The sequence below is a fragment of the Triticum aestivum genome, chromosome 1D (genome assembly GCF_018294505.1).
Source record: "Triticum aestivum cultivar Chinese Spring chromosome 1D, IWGSC CS RefSeq v2.1, whole genome shotgun sequence".
Taxonomy (NCBI): domain Eukaryota; kingdom Viridiplantae; phylum Streptophyta; class Magnoliopsida; order Poales; family Poaceae; genus Triticum; species Triticum aestivum.
Window position 1 is genome coordinate 351,530,928 of NC_057796.1, and position 18,713 is coordinate 351,549,640.

Below are 18,713 nucleotides of genomic sequence, written 5' to 3' on the forward strand. Positions count from 1 at the left end.
TAGTATATGAAAGTGACAAAATGAGAGACTCTCTATCATGAAGATCACGGTGCTACTTTGAAGCACAGGTGTGATAAAAGGATAGTAACATTGTCCATTCTCTCTTTTTCTCTCATTTTTTTATTTGGGCCTTTTCTCTTTTTTTATGGCCTCTTTGTTTTTTCTTTTTCTTTTTATTTAGTCCGGAGTCTCATCCCGACTTGTGGGGGAATCATTGTCTCCATCATCCTTTCCTCACTTGGGACAATGCTCTAATAATGATGATCATCACACTTTTATTTACTTACAACTCATGAATTACAACTCAATACTTAGAACAAGATATGACTCTATGTGAATGCCTCCGGCGGTGTACCGGGATATGCAATGAATCAAGAGTGACATGTATGAAAGAATTATGAACGGTGGCTTTGCCACAAATACGGTGTCAACTACATGATCATGCAAAGTAATATGACAATGATGGAGCGTGTCATGATAAACGAAACGGTGGAAAGTTGCATGGCAATATATCTCAAAATGGCTATGTAAATGCCATAATAGGTAGGTATGGTGGCTGTTTTGAGGAAGGTATAAGGAGGTTTATGTGTGATAGAGCGTATCATATCACGGGGTTTGGATGCACCGGCGAAGTTTGCACCAAACTCCAACACAAGTATTTCATATACAAGACGTTAGTATATGAGCGTCTTGTATGACTATTGCAATGCACGGTACCGAAGAGGCTAGAAAATTGCGGAAAGGTAAGTGTGCGTATAATCCATGGACTCACATTAGTCATAGAGAACTCATATACTTATTGCAAAAAATTATTAGCCCTCGAAGCAAAGTACTACTAACGCATGCTCCGAGGGGAAGGGTTGGTAGGAGTTAACCATCGCGCGATCCCGACCGCCACACAAAGGATGACAATCAACAAATACCTCATGCTCCGACTTCGTTACATAAAGATTCACCATACGTGCATGCTATGGGCAAACTCCAACACAAGTATTTCTCAATTTCACAATTACTCAACTAGCACAACTATGATATTACCACCTTTATATCTCAAAACAATTATCAAGCATCAAATTTCTCATGATATTATAATTAAAGCAAATTGCCATGCTGTTTTAAGACTCTCAAAATAATTTAAGTGAAGCATGAGAGATCAATAGTTTCTATAAAACAAATCCACCACCGTGCTCTAAAAGATATAAGTGAAGCACTAAAGCAAAAACTATATATCTCAAAAGATATAAGTGAAGCACATAGAGTATTCTAATAAATTCCGATTTGTGTGTGTCTCTCTCAAAAGGTGTGTACAGCAAGGATGATTGTGGTAAACTAAAAAGCAAAGACTCAAATCATACAAGACGCTCCAAGCAAAACACATATCATGTGGTGAATAAAAATATAGCTCCAAGTAAAGTTACCGATGGAAGTAGACGAAAGAGGGGATGCCTTCTGGGGCATCCCCAAGCTTTGGCTTTTTGGTGTCCTTAGATTATCTTGGGGTGCCATGGGAATCCCCAAGCTTAGGCTCTTGCCACTCCTTGTTCCATAATCCATCAAATCTTTTACCCAAAACTTGAAAACTTCACAACACAAAACTTAGCAGAAAATCTCGTGAGCTCCGTTAGCGAAAGAAAACAAAACACCACTTCAAGGTACTGTATTGAACTTATTCTTTATTTATATTAGTGTTAAACCTACTGTATTCCAACTTCTCTATGGTTCATGAACTATTTTACTATCCATTGATTCATCAAAATAAGCAAGCAACACACGAAAAACAGAATCTGTCAAAAACAGAACAGTTTGTAGTAATCTGTAACTAACACAAACTTCTGGAACTCAAAAACATCTACCAAAATAGGACGGCCTAGAAAATTTGTTTATTGATCTTCTGCAATTGGAATCAGTATTTTATCACGTTCTGGTGATTTTTAACAATTGTTTTCGTGAACAGAAAGTTTCTGGAATTTTCAGCAAGATCAAATAACTATCATCCAAGAAGATCCTATAGGTTTAACTTGGCACAAACACTAATTAAAACATAAAAAAATCTAACCAGAGGCTAGATCAAATATTTATTCCTAAACATAAGCAAAAAGCAAAAAAAACTAAAATAAAATTGGGTTGCCTCCCAACAAGCGCTATCATTTAACGCCCCTAGCTAGGCATAAAAGCAAGGATAGATCTAGGTATTGCCATCTTTGGTAGGAAATTCTTCAATAAGAAACCTATGACCCCTAGGAGTTTCTTTATTTTTATTAATTATCAAACTTGTAGGCACAAAATCAAGAAAATCATTTGCAACAAATGGTTCCTTAATGATAGCAAAAAGATTGGGATGAACACTTATTGATTTTAGATCCGCAGTTTCCTTACTAGAGGATTCACCCTTATTTTTAGGAACATAAACAAACTTGGCAATTTTGGTAGGAGGATTTGGAGTGTTTTTAACGGAAGAAAAAGCGGTCCCCAAGTTGGTGATAATTCCCTCAAGTTTATTGATTCTGGTAGAATCTTGATCTATTCTTTCATTAACTATAGGTTCTTTTTCCTTAAAACTTTTCAGAACAACTCCCACCTTAGACCCATATTGGGTAATTTGGTTTTGGATCTTTTTATCCAAATTCTCAATCAACTCTACAGTAGCAACTTTATTTTCAATAATTTCAAGCCTTTGCATCACATGTTCCAAAGTTAACATAGTTCCATTAACCAAAAGGGGTGCTGAGCCAAACAAATCTATCATAGCATTATAAGAATCAAAAGTATGGCTACCCAAGAAATTCCCTCCGGTAATGGTATCAAGAATATATCTGTACCAAGGAGTAGCGCCTACATAAAAATTGCGGAGAATAATGGAAGTAGATTCCTTCCTGGTAGATTTATTTTGAGCATTGCAAATTCTATACCAAGTGTCTTTTAGATTTTCTCCCTCCCTTTGCTTAAAATTAAGAACTTCATTCTCGGGAGACAACGGAGAAGATAGAGGACTAGCCATAACGACAAGACGAGCAAGAAAGCGATGAACGGAAAAGAGAAGGCGAATAAAACGGCAAGGGTGAAGTGGGGGAGAGGAAAACGAGAGGCAAATGGCAAATAATGTAATGCGAGGGAGATGAGTTTGTGATGGGTACTTGGTATGTCTTGACTTGTGCGTAGACTCCCCGGCAACGGCGCTGGAAATCCTTCTTGCTACCTCTTGAGCACTGCGTTGGTTTTCCCTTGAAGAGGAAAGGGTGATGCAGTAAAGTAGCGTAAGTATTTCCCTCCGTTTTTGAGAACCAAGGTATCAATCCAGTAGGAGACCACGCTCGAGTCCCACGCACCTACACAAACAAACAAGAACCTCGCAACCAACGCAATAAAGGGGTTGTCAATCCCTTCACGGTCACTTACGAGAGTGAGATCTGATAGATATAATAAAGTAATATTTTTGGTATTTTTATAATAAAGAGTAAATAAAGATGCAAAGTAAAATAAAACGGTAATAGAAATAACTAAGTGTTGGAAGATTAATATGATGGAAAATAGACCCGGGGGCCATAGGTTTCACTAGTGGCTTCTCTCAAGAGCATAAGTATTACGGTGGGTGAACAAATTACTGTCGAGAAATTGATAGAATTGAGCATAGTTATGAGAATATCTAGGTATGATCATGTATATAGGCATCACGTCCGCGACAAGTAGACCGAAACGATTCTACATCTACTACTATTACTCCACACATCGACTGCTATCCAGCATGCATCTAGAGTATTAAGTTCATAAGAACAGAGTAATGCTTTAAGTAAGATGACATGATGTAGAGGGATAAACTCATGCAATATGATATAAACCCCATCTTTTTATCCTCGATGGCAACAATACAATACGTGCCTTGCTGCCCCTGCTGTCACTGGGAAAGGACTCCACAAGATTGAACCCAAAGCTAAGCACTTCTCCCATTGCAAGAAAGATCAATCTAGTAGGCCAAACCAAACTGATAATTCGAAGAGACTTGCAAAGATAACCAATCATACATAAAAGAATTCAGAGAAGATTCAAATATTGTTCGTAGATAAACTTGATCATAAACCCACACTTCACCAGTCTCGACAAACACACCGCAAAAGAAGATTACATCGAATAGATCTCCTAGAAGATCGAGGAGAACATGGTATTGAGATCCAAAAAGAGAGAAGAAGCCATCTAGCTAATAACTATGGACCCGAAGGTCTGAGGTAAACTACTCACACATCATCGGAGGGGCTATGGTGTTGATGTAGAAGCCCTCCGTGATCAATGCCCCCTCCGGCGGAGCGCCGGAAAAGGCCCCAAGATGGGATCTCATGGGTACAGAAGGTTGCGGCGGTGGAATTAGGTTTTCGTGGATGCCTCTGTTGGTTTGGGAGTACGTAGGTATATATAGGAGGAAGAAGTACGTCGGTGGAGCAACGTGGGCCCCATGAGGGTGGAGGGCGCGCCTCGGGGTGGGGGGGGGTAGGCGCGCCTCCCTGCCTCGTGCTCTCCTCGTTGCTTTCTTTACGTGGACTCCAAGTCCTCTGGATCACGTTTGTTCCGAAAATCACGTTCCCGAAGGTTTCATTCCGTTTGGACTTCGTTTGATATTCTTTTTCTGCGAAACACTGAAATAGGCAAAAAAATAGCAATTTGGGCTAGGCCTCCGGTTAATAGGTTAGTCCCAAAAATAATATAAAAGTGTACAATAAAGCCCATTAAACATCCAAAACAGAATATAATATAGCATGGAACAATCAAAAATTATAGATACGCTGGAGACGTATCAAAACCCAGCAGCTTGCCCGAGGGGACACCAAACACACACTTCTCTGGGTTGAGCCGTAAGTCCACCTGACGTAGGCTTGCGAAGGTCTCCTCCGGGTCCTGAATCAAAGTTCTCGCCTCCCGAGACTTCACCATGATGTCGTCGACATAAGCCTCAGTGTTTCTCCCGAGTTGCCTCCCCAAGGCGATGTGCATCAGCCGCTGGAAGGTTGCTCCTGCGTTGCGCAGTCCAAACGGCATACAAGTGTAGCAGGACACCCCACACGGGGTCAGGAAGGCCGTCTTCTCCACGTCGTCCACTGCCATCTTGATCTGGTGATACCCTGAGAACGCATCCAGGAAGCAAAGCAGGTCGCACTCCGCAATGGAGTCAACAATCTGGTCAATGCGCGGCAGCGGGAACGGGTCTTGAGGACATGCCTTGTTGAGGTTGGTGAAGTCGACGCACATACACTCCTTGCCTCCTTTCTTTGGCACGACGACAGGGTTCGCCAGCCATTCTGGGTACCGAACCTCGCGAATGACACCTGCTGCCTCCAGCTTGCGGGTTTCCTGGACGATGAAGGCCTGCTTCTCCGTGGACTGCCGCCGTGCTCTCTGCTTTACAGGGCGCACGTTGGGGCACACCTTTAGATGGTGCTCAATTACTCCTCTCGGGACCCCAACTAGCTGCTTGGGCTCCCAAGCGAACACTTCCTTGTTTGCCCTCAGGAAGTCGACCAGTGCCTTTTCTTGATCTGGGGCAAGGTCGGCGCCTATGCTAAAGGTGGCGCCGGAGGCCCCGTCCTCGTCGACCGGTATTTGCTTCGTCTTGGCTTGGCCTTGAGTGAATAGCTGTTTCTTCTTGGTTGGCGCAGCCCCCTTGACTCTGGGTTCGACCTTGCCGGCCGGGCAAGCTGACGCAGTGGTCTTGAAAGCGAGTTTGAGGGCCGCCAAGGCTTCCTTGGTGTCCCCGGCCATAGTGAGGACACCCTTGCTCCCCGGCATCTTCATGAGGTTGTAGGCAGGATGAGTAGCTGCCATGAACTGGGCCAGCGCCGGGTACCCGAGGATGGCATTGTATGGGAGGTCGATGCGGGCGATGTCGAAGTCGATTAGCTCGGTGCGGTAGTTGTCGTGCGTGCCAAAGGTTACTGGAAGACGGATCTGCCCCGGGGGGTGGGCGGAGCCGCCGCCGACCCCGGAGAAGGGCTTGCTGGGGCGGAGTCGCTCGAGCGGTACGTGGAGGAGGCTAAAAGCCTCCACAGAGAGCACGTTGAGGCCGGCGCCGCCATCGATGAGGGTCTTGGTGACGGCTACGCTGCAGATGGTGGGGGTGCAAAGCATCGGGAGCACGCCCGGACCGATGGTGGTGGCAGGGTGATCCCGCGAGTCGAAGATCAGGTCGGCCTTGGGCGTTGCCCAACCCGGGGGAGCCCCCTGCCGCGCGAAGACGACGCCGATTTGGCGAAAGAACGGCTTGGCGTGACGATCCGAGGGCGGCGCTTGCGAGCCGCCGAGGAGGGCCGCGACAACTAGGGGTGCTGGTCCCCCGAAGCGCGTGATGAAGAGGTCGCGTAGTTCCTCCCAGGAGGCCACAGAAGATCCCGGCAGATGGAGAAGCCAAGCGCGCGGCATGCCGGTGAGAGCCATGGGGAGACAGTTGGCCATGACCTTGTCGTCGCCACCGGCCTCCAGAACGGCCTCCTCGTACGCCAGCAGGAAGGCCACCGGATCTGCCGCACCGTCGTAGCGGGGTGGCATCTCCGGCCTGAACTTGGTCGGCCACTGTACTGCCTCAAGGCAGGGGTGAGGGCCCGGAGACCCATGGGGCTACTTGGGGCGCCCGTCGATCCAGTCGGAGAAGCGGCGCCGTCCATGAGAGCCGGTCGGGGATGCGAAGCTGTCGAGGGAGCGAAGCTCCGGCGCACCCCTACCTGGCGCGCCAAATGTCAGGTCACGGGTTCCGGCAAAACCCTCAAGGTTCGAACACTGGGGTGCGCGCGAAGATCTCTCCTCTCCCAAGCTCTCGCACTCCACGATCTAGCAGACTAACTCGCCGGACCTAAAGAACACAGAGACACAAAATTTATACTGGTTTGAGCCACCGATGTGGTGTAATACCCTACTCCAGTGTGGTGTGATGGATTGACTCTTGGGCTGGGGATGAACAGTACAAGGGGAAGAACAGCCTCCTGAGGCGAGGTGTTCTTGTGCTGGTGAGCTGGACAAGGGTCCGTCCCGCTCTTCTGTGGTGGCTAGTCCTATTTATAGGGGGCCTGGGTCCTCTTCCCAAATATTGAGCGGGAAGGGATCCCACAACGGCCAAGTTTGAAGGGGAACAACTAGTACAGCTTATCCTGACAAAAGCGGTCTTCGCCTGCCAAAGGCTCTAGTGGTGACGCTGTCTTGGGCTCCACAGTGACCTCCGTCCTGCCGTCCTGCTGGTCTTGGTCTCGTTGCACCGATATGAAAACCTTTGCCTGATGCCTCGGGACTCTGCGCATGCGCTTGCCCCTTTAGCATCAAAGAGGGAACAAGGACACTGCGCGCGCGGGCGCCCGCTTCGCGCCCGCTTGGTTGCGGCCGTCATTGCTTGCGTCATTGGAACCTCGCGAGGTTCGCCCTGCCTTGATCTCTCCGCTCCTCACGAGCCAGCCTGGTGAGGCCGCTCCTGAGGAGGTCTTGCGTCGTCTGCCTCGTGAGGGTCTTGAGTGCTTGCTGGTGAAGATGGGCCGTACGGGCCCGCTGGCAGGCAAGTCTGGGGACCCCCGTTCCCGGAACGACGACAGCGGAGGACGCTGACGTCTGGTATGGGCTTGGCGTTGGCGGACGACCGGGGTGGTAAAGCAGCGGCGTCGATAAGAGAGAAAGCGGGTGCAGAGAAAGAGGAAAAGATGGAGACATGGGTTATGGAAGGGATTTTGGTGGGCCGTGGGTGTCGGAGTCCTACATGGCTGATATTCGAAATTCCGCAAAACCTTCTAGTTTGCTTCTGATTTACGGTAAAACAGACATTCAAACTGGTCTGTGGACTGACACAGAACATTGTTGAATGGTATACTATATACGCACGTTTGCGAGAGGTTTGAGGGTGTGCTTTGAAAATGGCCTGAGTGTCGCTGATTTAGCGGCGATGGAAGAGAGGGAGTACCTAGCAAAATGATCCAAGCATCGGCGTCTAAGCCTGGATTCCGTTTGACTGAGTTAACCTAAAACTTCCCGTGGCAGAAGAAACCGATTTGGTCCCGTGTCGCTCCTGGGTAGACAGGTGTGGTCGTACAATTAAAGTCCCAGCAAAAAAGAAAGTAGTACAATTAATGTGCCAGGGATGAAAACACACACATGATCAATCAGACGCCGAAATCACCACAGTATTCGACAGTGGCACAGCGACGCCCACCGTGTATACACCTGTGACCAGCACCGTGCCAGGCGTCTACCGAAGTCGACCACGCCTGTCGTCGGCTCGTCGCTCTCCAAACCCAAACCCATTCGAGAAGCCGTTCGGGCCATCCCGACCCAAACACGTAATACGGGATTGCCGGCCGCATGCCCCCACACGCCAACAGCAGCTCGTGGCGCTGACCGGTGAGGTCACGCCAGACGCCACCAATTTTGTCCCGCCCGCGCCGCGAGCCCGGGCGTACATACAGATACAGCGACGTTCCCTCGCGCGCCCGTCCGGCGTGCACCGCCCAGTCCCCGCGCCGCTCGCCACGAACGGCGCACCAGCGCTCTGTCCATCGGCCCCTCTCGTCTCTTTACGTGCGCGGCCGGAGCGAGCCGGCGGAAAACGCCGCCGCCGAATCTGCCACGTCCGCGCCGCGCCAGTGCCCAACAAGCCGGAAGGCCCGGATACGGCGATGGGACGGCGGATCGCCACCACCGCGGCGCACCGCGCTGCGCTGAACACTTGTAAAGCGAGTTCGGTGCGCCAATCATCGAGAGCTCGTGAATGGGACCGGCAGATCGAGATGATCTTGGACCAGCGCGCCAGCCAAGCCTTAGCTCGCCGCGGTCGCGGTCGCGCCCGCTGTGACCCGCACTACTGTCTACCGCCTTTGATCGGTAATTTGGACATGCACGGTGCACCGCGCACGGACATCCCGGAGCGCACCTCCCATGATGGTGTATTCTAGTGCATTCCTGCTATACTACATTGATCACCTGCCGTGCCGGTCAATGATTATCGATTATCTACCGTGTGTCGTGTGCAAACTTCAATTCGTGTCTTCATTGTGGGCTAATAGATTACCCGTAGTACTACAAAAGATACGACGATGGTTCTTCTAATCATCAGACGTTAAGAGAGGGGAGAGGATAAGATTTGCCGCATCGCTAGTTTTGTACCGGAGGCGATAGCCGCCACAACCGCATCATTTCGCACGACCGAAATTTTCAAATGAATGCCAACCAGGTCGACCGGAAGTCGCACAAAGTTAAGGCTCACTGACTGAGTGAGGACCATCACCACGACTGAAGGCTCGAGCGACCGGCCTGCCCACCCTAAGCAAGCACGGGCGAGCTATCAAGCATTGCGGCATGGGCAACAAGCCAGAGCTTGAAGCAGTCGAACCACTGCCCACCCTAAGCGCAAGGCACGTGCCTGCCCGGTTGCGCTTGGCAGCATGATCATGCTGAGTTGCCACTAGATCGACAGCAAAAATAGAGAGCCGAATTCAACTTGGCCACGGACGCGCGCGATGGCTGGCACCCGATGGGAACGTAGCAATCCTGCAGCACCCGAGCCAAAAGACAGGCAACAAAATGCAATCCTGTCGCACGCAGTCGCAAGGCACATGCGAGAAGCCACAAGTGACAACGTAAACAAGCAGACATGAGTTCTTCCTCCTTTAGATTCATCGAGTCTCGTGATTTCATGCTAAGATGTTAACGCAAAATCGAACACGGTACGACGCACACAACCTATGCACGATTCTTGTAGGATCCAACGGAATAGAATGAAAATTCTAGGCATGATTGCAGGGGCTATGCGGAGTTCCGCTGCCAATCGGCAGGCCGCCAGTGCATACAAAAAAAGAAAAAGAAAGATCAGAGTTTATGAGGCCCCGTCCCGTCTACGGCGGTTCATCTGATCTGATTTGCCCGTGAGCTGAATCAGCCAACCCCTGGCGCTTGGCAGCACTAGCGTCTGTAAATGCTACTAGTAGAAATCGGAGCACTTCCTGTCCGTTGAATGGAACTTAGCATTGGGTGGGTCCTTTTCTCGTCTTGTTCACTGGCAGTAAGTTTTCAGTTTTCACACAGGTGGCAATAAACTATCTGCAGCTTGCAAAATACTGAGTAGAAGAATTGCTGGCTGACAATCATGATCAACGTCAAGGTTCTTGAGATGAAAGAGAGATAACCAATATTCAGTAGTTCTTTCTTCCGCCGAAAAGAACTGCACTTTTTGTTACTTCGGAGGAAGATCCGACGTCTCAATCTAGTCAAACTACTGTAATAGCTAGGCATGGCACTAGAACTGTTTCAGTACAAAAATAGTCAGCACTGCTTCACTGATTACGCTCGCATATTCAGGCACCAGCACTGGTCAGGATCAATTCACGCCGATCTGAATTCTCTCCATGGAGCAGGCCCTGTTCGGAACACGGATGTTCTTCATGGCACCACACTTGTGAACCGAGTTACTTGAAATTCCAACATGTCAGAATCAGATCAGGATCTCGCATCCCCGTCCCAAGCTCATCCAGCCAGCCGCAGTAATGGAGTGAGGTCGTCGTACTAAACCTGCACCGAGGACCAGCCCATCACAGTAGCCGTACAGGGACTACATACATAGGCCTGGTTGTCCGTTGCCCGGTGCCAGTACCGTCCGTAAGCTGTCCGGTGAACACAGGCTGACAAACGGCACCACCCTTGCCTTGCCCGTGACAAGGCCTCCGGCAAACTAGCTAGCTAGCGGGCAGCCGTCCTTCTCCGTCGGCATTGACGCGTAGGCGTAGTAGCTTGGATCGACCCACGACGCCGTTGATGTGCATGTTCCGTTTTAGCTGACGGTTTGGTTACCTCTTCCGGACTCCCGCTCCCGGAAAACCTTTGGAGGTTAGGTTGTAGTGGAGGCGCTTTCGGCCAGTGTTAGTTCAGTTAGGGCATCTACAATGCCAGCCGCTAGTATAGGCGCTTACGGAAAAGAAAATAAAGATCATAAAATTAGAAAAATACTTAAGCGCCTTGCCTTCCAACGGCAGGCGCTAATTGTGTTCAATAACTAATGAACTCGGGCGCTTCGAGCGGGTAGAAAAGAGGCTAAGCGCTCGATGCATCATGTTGCTTCGATGCCTAGCTAAACACCAGGATTTCCTAAACTAACCGCTAATTGGCCGGGAATCAGATCCTGACGCTCGTCCTAAGCGTCCGCGTTGGACATGCCCTTAGGGGAGAGATGGAATGGCCCGCGCAGCGGCAACAGTGGATTTCCGGCCCATGTGTCGGGCGATAGGGATGGCTGGAATCTTCAGCCGACGTGATTGGAAAGACTTTCAGGAATATAGTTTAAAGATGGAAAATTGTTTAATGCCAGTACAGCCATAGAGAGATGTCACAGTTCTAAGTCGATTTTTAGTTAATTGACGAGTACTCCCTCCATCTCATAATGTAAGACTTTTTTGACACTAGTGTAGCGTCAAAAAAAGCCTTACATTATGGGATAGAGTAGTAGATAATTGCTCAATAATTAACGAAAAATCAGACCCAATCGATACAAACAAACCACATACGAACTACTCACAAAATACGAAACCGCGTGACCACACGGTCGACTTGACAACCAATCCCAACACACAACAGTCATGGATCCCCATACATATTGAGAACACCTCGGTCGCCACCAAACCAGGAAGACAAGACAAACCATGAAGATGATCCTAGTGACTAAGAAACATCCATTAAGAAGCCGCAAATGCCTTCCCCGTGACACCATTCTTTTTGCGCATGGTTCTAAACCATGAGAGACTTCTTCACCTTCTTGATTTTGCCCCTAGTAGCCTTTTCTGCCAGGTAGCAATCAGTCGTCTTGGCAAATCCAGGGCTAGACGCCTCTAAACTCATGAGCAACTCGCAAAAATATTTCAGAAAGAAAGCATGTAGACATTAAGATTCATGCACACATACATGTAGAACCGGAGAAAGCCGTTATAAAAAAAAAACTCTTAACTTTTACGGACGGTGTTTTAAGAGTGATGTGTGTAGAGTAAGGCGGGTGGCTAGTGATATCTTTTACCCAAAATGAAAGCCGTTGTAGTCTACGGATCGTTCCTTCGCCTCCGTAGGTGGTTAGTATGTTTTGGCATTATGTTTTAAATTTCTGTTTTGATCTAATGGCATTTTCTGTGTTTATTTTTTATTTCCATGTGCAAAACACCGCTGATTGACGATTGGAATTGACAATCATATGCTTCCAGCGGTATCACTCCCATGATAAGATACACCATTGGTTTACATTTTGTGTACTTATCAAGGATGTTATCTGGTTGTCACTATCATTTTGTATAAACGCCTTGTTTCTGGTATTTTGTTCTGTCCAGTTGCCCTGTAATGTGCTACTTAATCTTTGGACCCTCTCTATGTAAATGACTTGCTCTAATTATTATCAGTGGTCTTTTGACTTGTGGTATGTGTTGCTTTCTATATAAACAACCTGTTGTAATCCCTATCCATCAAACTGTGTTAATTTTTGTCTATTTCTTTGTGTTAAACTGGACGCATCTCAATCATACTGTGCAATGTCATCCCACAAGGCGCACTCCCTATTTAGCATAGCACCATTCGAGATATTGTAATGTTCTACAACTCGCGGCTGGACTGGGGCAACTGCTCTATCAATCTGGCTTGCTTTTGGTATATTATACTTTTGTCCTTTGTAATGAACTTATTGACATGGGCGATCACTATGGCTTGATTATGTGGTATGAACTGGAACTTTATGCTTTGTGATGAAATGTTATAGTTTGGGTCTGGTTTTGAGCTCCACTTTATAAAAATACATGGTTTACAAGCATGGATATATGTGAAGATTTCTTGAGTGATTAACCATAGTTTTGCATTTGGCGTGCTGGACCGTTCGGATGGACAGAGCAATTTCAGTTGAATCAAGATATCTTTTGCTATATCATGAATCATGATCTTATGAACTTCCCACTCTATTGGATATGGTGTCTTTATACCGAATCATATATTTCCTTGCTTGAGATGGACCAAAATCAGAGTGTTGGACACGCAACGCGCGCCAAGGCGCGGTCCCGATCTAAAATTGATTTTGCCTTATAGTTTCAACATGGATTACTACTGACTTAGCATTATCTGTTTGATCAAAACGTTGAGATCGGCATCTCGCGCCAAGGCGCGATCCCGTTCTAGTGGATAGTGCTCACTACGACCAGACCACTACCATGTTAAAAAAAAAGAATCCAACAAATCCCAGATCGTACACTGGGTTAATTAGTCTGAACCAACAGTGCACAGTGACAGGTGGGGTGGTCGATGCCATTCCCTCCCTCCCGCAGGTTCGACCCGTCGCGCCTATATATAATTTGTTTGAAAGTGCATGCTTGGCGCGGCTATGTGGTGTTGAGCTAAACTCTTAAACTTCTTATTAATTAAACTCTGAGTCCAGTTGTGCTCTACATGGCAAAGTCAGGAACTTAACTCTGAAGAACCGTGAAAACCTTCAGTCATCTCTACTCCAAAAGCGAAAAACGAGGCAGATCAAATAACCTTTGACGTTGGCAAAGTTCCGGAAACACAATCCCTTTTTTATCCCTGGATGATTGCAATCATTCGGCTGGCACTAAAAGGAAAGAAAAGAACCCAGAATGGACATGGATAATGCTCACTACGACCACACCACCACCACGTTTCATTTCATAGCCAGCATTGCTTTAGTATTTTTTTTCTCAAAAAATCCAACAAATCCCAAATCGTACACCGGGTTATTAATTAGCCTGAGCCAACAGTGCACAGTGACAGATTGGATGGTCGGCCGCCGCGATGCTTTGCTGCCCCTCCCTCCCTCGGCGCGCCTATATATACGTAGCTCCATCCTCCCATCACATGTAGGGGCATGTGAAGGCCAAGGCCACTGCCGCACACTCGCATCTGGCCTTGCTCTGCCCGCCCGCCATAGCTCCAGAGCTCAGCAAGCAGCAGCTCGAGCGCTGATCAGTACCTGCCACAGTGCCGCTGCCATGGCGACCACGCCGCCGGTGGGCAGGGACGGAGATGGCGGCCGGAAGAAGAGGAAGCAGGGCGGCTTCAAGACCATGCCCTTCATACTAGGTGAGAGCTGCTTGCTCGCATTTGCGTCTGCTGTCTCGGTAGCCTGAATATCATCTGAGGAAACAAGCCAGCATTGTAGAGTCCATCCCATCTTGTAAAGTTCCCGATTTGGGCGGCAACTTAACTCGCCAAGGTCGCATCCAGCGAAGATTACGAACTAGAGTACTTGCATTTTATATGATCTTTTCACTGTACGAAGACGTACGCCTCTCTGTCTTTGGAACTTTGGAAGTCTGGACCAATTTCCTTGCGGTTGGCCAGTAACTTTTGTTTCCTTCCAGTTGGTTTCTTCGTTTTTCTTTCTGTTGGCAGTTGAGCTTCTTGCACAAAATTTCGCACCTAAAACAAAATTGAATGATGGCAAGTTGGCAAAAACTGGAGTAGACAAACAATTGGACATACGTAGAGCATGATTGGTTTGATGCCAAAAGTTGGCATGCCAATATTTGGCAAATGCCAAATGTTGGCTACCAACTTTTCTTCTCAACCTCACAAAAAGTTGCCAACATTTGACAAATTTTGATTTTGCCAAATGTTGGCTTGCCAAATATTGCCAATGCCAATTGTTGGCATCAAACCAATTATGCTCGTACTTCAGTACATGCCATCATTATTGAAGCAACTTTTCAATTATCTTCTCATCACTTTTGCTACGTCCAAAATTGTGCTGGCAGTGAACGAGGTGTGCGACAGGTTCGCCACGGCCGGCTTCGGCGCCAACCTCATCACGTACCTGACGCAGCAGCTGCACCTGCCGCTGGTGGAGGCGTCCAACACGCTCACCAACTTCGGCGGCACCTCCAGCCTCACGCCCATCCTCGGCGCGCTCGCCGCCGACTCCTTCGCCGGCCGCTTCTGGACCATCGTCGCCGGCTCCGTCTTCTACCAGCTCGGCATGCTCGGCCTCGTCGTCTCCGCGCTGCTCCCGTCCCTCCGCCCGGGGCCCTGCTCCCCTCCCGCGGCCCCGTGCCGCCGCGCCAACGGGCTGCAGCTCGCCGTGCTCTACGTCTCGCTGCTCTTCACGTCCCTCGGCTCCGGCGGCATCCGGCCGTGCGTCGTGGCATTCGGCGCCGACCAGTTCGACCAGCAGGAGGAGCAGGAGGAGGAGGAGCACCGTGGCGGTGGTGGGGGCACGGAGGCGGTGGCTGGGAAGAAGCGGCAGTACTTCAACCTCTACTTCTTCACCATGGGGTTCGCCGTGCTGCTGGCGCTGACGGTGGTGGTGTACATCCAGGAGAACGTGGGGTGGGGTTGGGGGTTCGGGATCCCGGCCATCGGCATGCTCGTCTCCATCGTCGTGTTCGTGGTCGGCTACCCGCTCTACGTCCGGCTCAAGCCGGGGGGCAGCCCGTTCACGCGGCTGGCGCAGGTCGTCGCCGCGGCGTACAAGAAACGGCGCGCCCCGCTGCCGGAGGACCCCCGCATGCTGTACCAGGACAAGGAGCTGGACGCGCTCATCTCCACCAACGGCAGGCTCCTGCACACCAACCAGCTCACGTAAGTGCTCCGCCGTTCCGTGCCGTCTCGTTATCGCTGGCTTATCGTGCATGTGTGGCTCGGCGCCGGCGTGGACGAATTGTGCTCGCCACGACGGCTGCTTTTGGTGGCAGTTACATTATCAGTGCACAAAGGGAGAAAACAAACCAAATAAAGCAAGAGCGCGTACTGCTTTACTAGTTTAAACTGCGCCTCCTTCTTACCAATTTTATGCCACGTACCTCCAGTAGCTAGCGTCGATGGAGACGCGCACGTGTCCACGTACGGCTTCGGAGCTCATCTGATGGATGCATGCATGTTGCCGTGTGAATTGGTGCAGGTTCTTCGACCGGGCGGCGATCGTGACGCCGGGGGACATGGCCGGCTCCGGCAAGCTGGACCTGTGGCGGCTGTCGACGGTGCACCGCGTGGAGGAGCTCAAGTCCATCGTCCGCATGCTGCCCATCTGGTCGGCCGGCATCCTGCTCGTCACCGCCGGCTCGCACAACAACAGCTTCACCATCCAGCAGGCGCGCACCATGGACCGCCACGTCACCCAGCACTTCCAGATCCCGCCGGCCACCATGTCCATCTTCACCACCACCGCCATGCTCGTCACCCTGGGCCTCTACGACCGCGCCTTCGTGCCCCTGGCGCGCCGCTTCACGGGCCTGCCGTCCGGGATCACCTACTTCCAGCGCATGGCCGTCGGGCTGGCCATCTCCATCCTCAGCGTCGCCACGGCGGCGCTCGTCGAGGCCAAGCGCCGGGGCGCCGCGGCCGAACACGGGCTGCTGGACACCCCGGGCGCCGTCGTGCCGATGAGCGTGTTCTGGCTGGTGCCGCAGTACGCCATCCACGGCGTGGCGGAGGGGTTCTCGTCGGTGGGGCACATGGAGTTCCTGTACGACCAGGCGCCGGAGAGCATGCGCAGCACCGCCGCCGCGCTCTTCTGGCTCTCGGCCTCCCTCGGCAGCTACATGGGCACGGTGCTGGTGACGGCGGTGCAGAGCGCCACGCGGGGCGGCGGCGAGTGGCTCCAGGACAACATCAACCGGGGCAGGCTGGACGCCTACTACTGGCTCGTCACCTGCCTCATGGTGCTCAACCTTGGCTACTACCTCGTCTGCTTCCACTTCTACACCATGAAGCCACTGGAGGTGGCGGAAGACGACGGCGACCACGAGAAGGAGTGCGAGCTGTCCTCCGTCCACAAAAATGGCGACGGCGGCGCCGCCGGCGGGCTGGTATAAGATCGTGTAGAGGGAGGGTATAGTAATTACGGGGAATCTGGTTAGTAAGCACTAGTAACTAGTTACAGAACACATGCGTGCACAACCGTTGCAACGTCCAAATGGCCTTGGATCTAGCTAGTATAGTGAGTATCCCGTGACAAGATCCAATTGTGAAGATAATGTTCCTGATCTTGTCGCAAAAGAAAGAAAAAGAAGATAATGCAGCAAAAGGCAACCATGATATATAGAGTATCTCTTGTTAATATGCCTTCCTGGATCATCTTGTTCCCTTTAATAATTGGAGTAAGACGACGAGGGCCCGGTCCCTTGTTCTCTTGTTCAGGTCACATGTAATTTGCACGCACCATTAAAGAGCTACTCCCTCTGTTCATTTTTATAAGACCTTAAAGACATTTCAGACAATATGTAAAACAACCTATTTTGAACTGTCTGAAACGACTTACAAAAGTGAACGAAAGGAGTAGTATAAACAAGAGCAAAATCCAGTGATCGCATGCAATGGATTTACTCCCTCCGTCCACAAATAAAGTGTAATATAAGATGTTTCAGATATTTCAATAAAGACTGCACACGGAATGAAATGAGTGAACAAATTAGACTAGGATGTGTTCATAAACATTTCATTCGCAAGAAAGTTAGAACATTTTATATTTATGAACGGAGAGAGTACTCGTCAAGTAGTAGTAACATGATACCGTGAAAAGGTTCCTAGCTTCTCGACACCTGATCAATTACTACCTATAGTATTCACCGATAGTAATCCTATGGATTGTTTCCATCTTCCCTGTGTGCATCAAAATTACATAGTAAATACTACAGTCTATAATTCTGTTTTGCGATTGTGCATCCCGTCCCATCAACCTAGAATTTCTTTGGGACCGGCTACGGGTCAGTCGCCTGATTAAAGGAAGTGGGTCAATCTATTCCTAACAATCGAGGGAACCAAAATTGTGGACACTCAGTTTCAGTGTTATAGCACAACTTAAGTCTTTTTGCATACAAAACCAACAGAAGCTCAAAAGACTTCTTGGGCCCAATGCAAAACAATGGCATGTTGATAAACAAAAAAAAAAAGGAGTTTTCTACTGAAGAATGAATTAGTTAATGCGTAAAATGACGAAAAAAATTGCACACAACTTCGACAAAAGTTGCACATTTGTATGATATGCAAAAATAAGCATATAGGAGTGGAATTTATGCAAAAAAGAAATTTTGTAAGAAGGAATGAATTATTTATTTTTATATTTGCAATCTCACACATGTATATTTAGTTTTATACATGCATACAATACATATATGCATATGTATATATCAAAAATGTATTATTACGATAAAAATAAGCATATACTAGTGAGATTTCCGCGAAAAAGAGTGTTTTCCAAAAAGTAATGGATTAGTGACATCGGTATACCTTTACAAAATAAAAGAAAACGGAAAATAATAAAATAAAAAATGAAATAAAAACTAAAACAAAATAATAATTCAATGAAGTTTTCTATGAAGAATGAATTCGTGGCATCGGTTTTACCCTTTTGGAAGAAACAAAATCAAAATAATGAACTTTTCGAAAAAGAATTAAATAGTACCTTTCAAACTTGCAACCAACTTTGCACTAAAATTTCACTTTCCGAAATATGCAAAGAATAAACATATAATAGTGCAATATTCACATTCTACTATAATTGACACACATATTATTTAATATTTAGTACTCACATATATACTTACACACACAAAAATAAAAAAAAGTTTTATAAGAAGGAATGAATTAGTGGCATTGGTATTACCCTTTAAGAAGAAAGAAAAGTGAAAAAAAAATAAAAGAAAATAGTGATAAAATTGGCATATAATTTACACAAAAGTTACATTTTTATAATATGCAAGAATAACCATATAATTGTGGAATTTCACAAAAAA

At 48.3% G+C, this 18,713-nt stretch overlaps 1 protein-coding gene across 1 annotated transcript; it reads left to right on the plus strand.

Moving 5' to 3' along the window:
* Window positions 1–13,688: 13,688 nt before the first annotated feature.
* On the plus strand, window positions 13,689–17,122 carry LOC123182006 (protein NRT1/ PTR FAMILY 3.1). Its single transcript, XM_044594439.1, has 3 exons — window positions 13,689–14,064; window positions 14,739–15,561; window positions 15,881–17,122. The coding sequence occupies exons 1-3, from the start codon at window positions 13,761–13,763 to the stop codon at window positions 16,791–16,793; spliced, it is 2,040 nt and encodes a 679-aa protein (XP_044450374.1). The 5' UTR covers window positions 13,689–13,760; the 3' UTR covers window positions 16,794–17,122.
* Window positions 17,123–18,713: the final 1,591 nt, after the last annotated feature.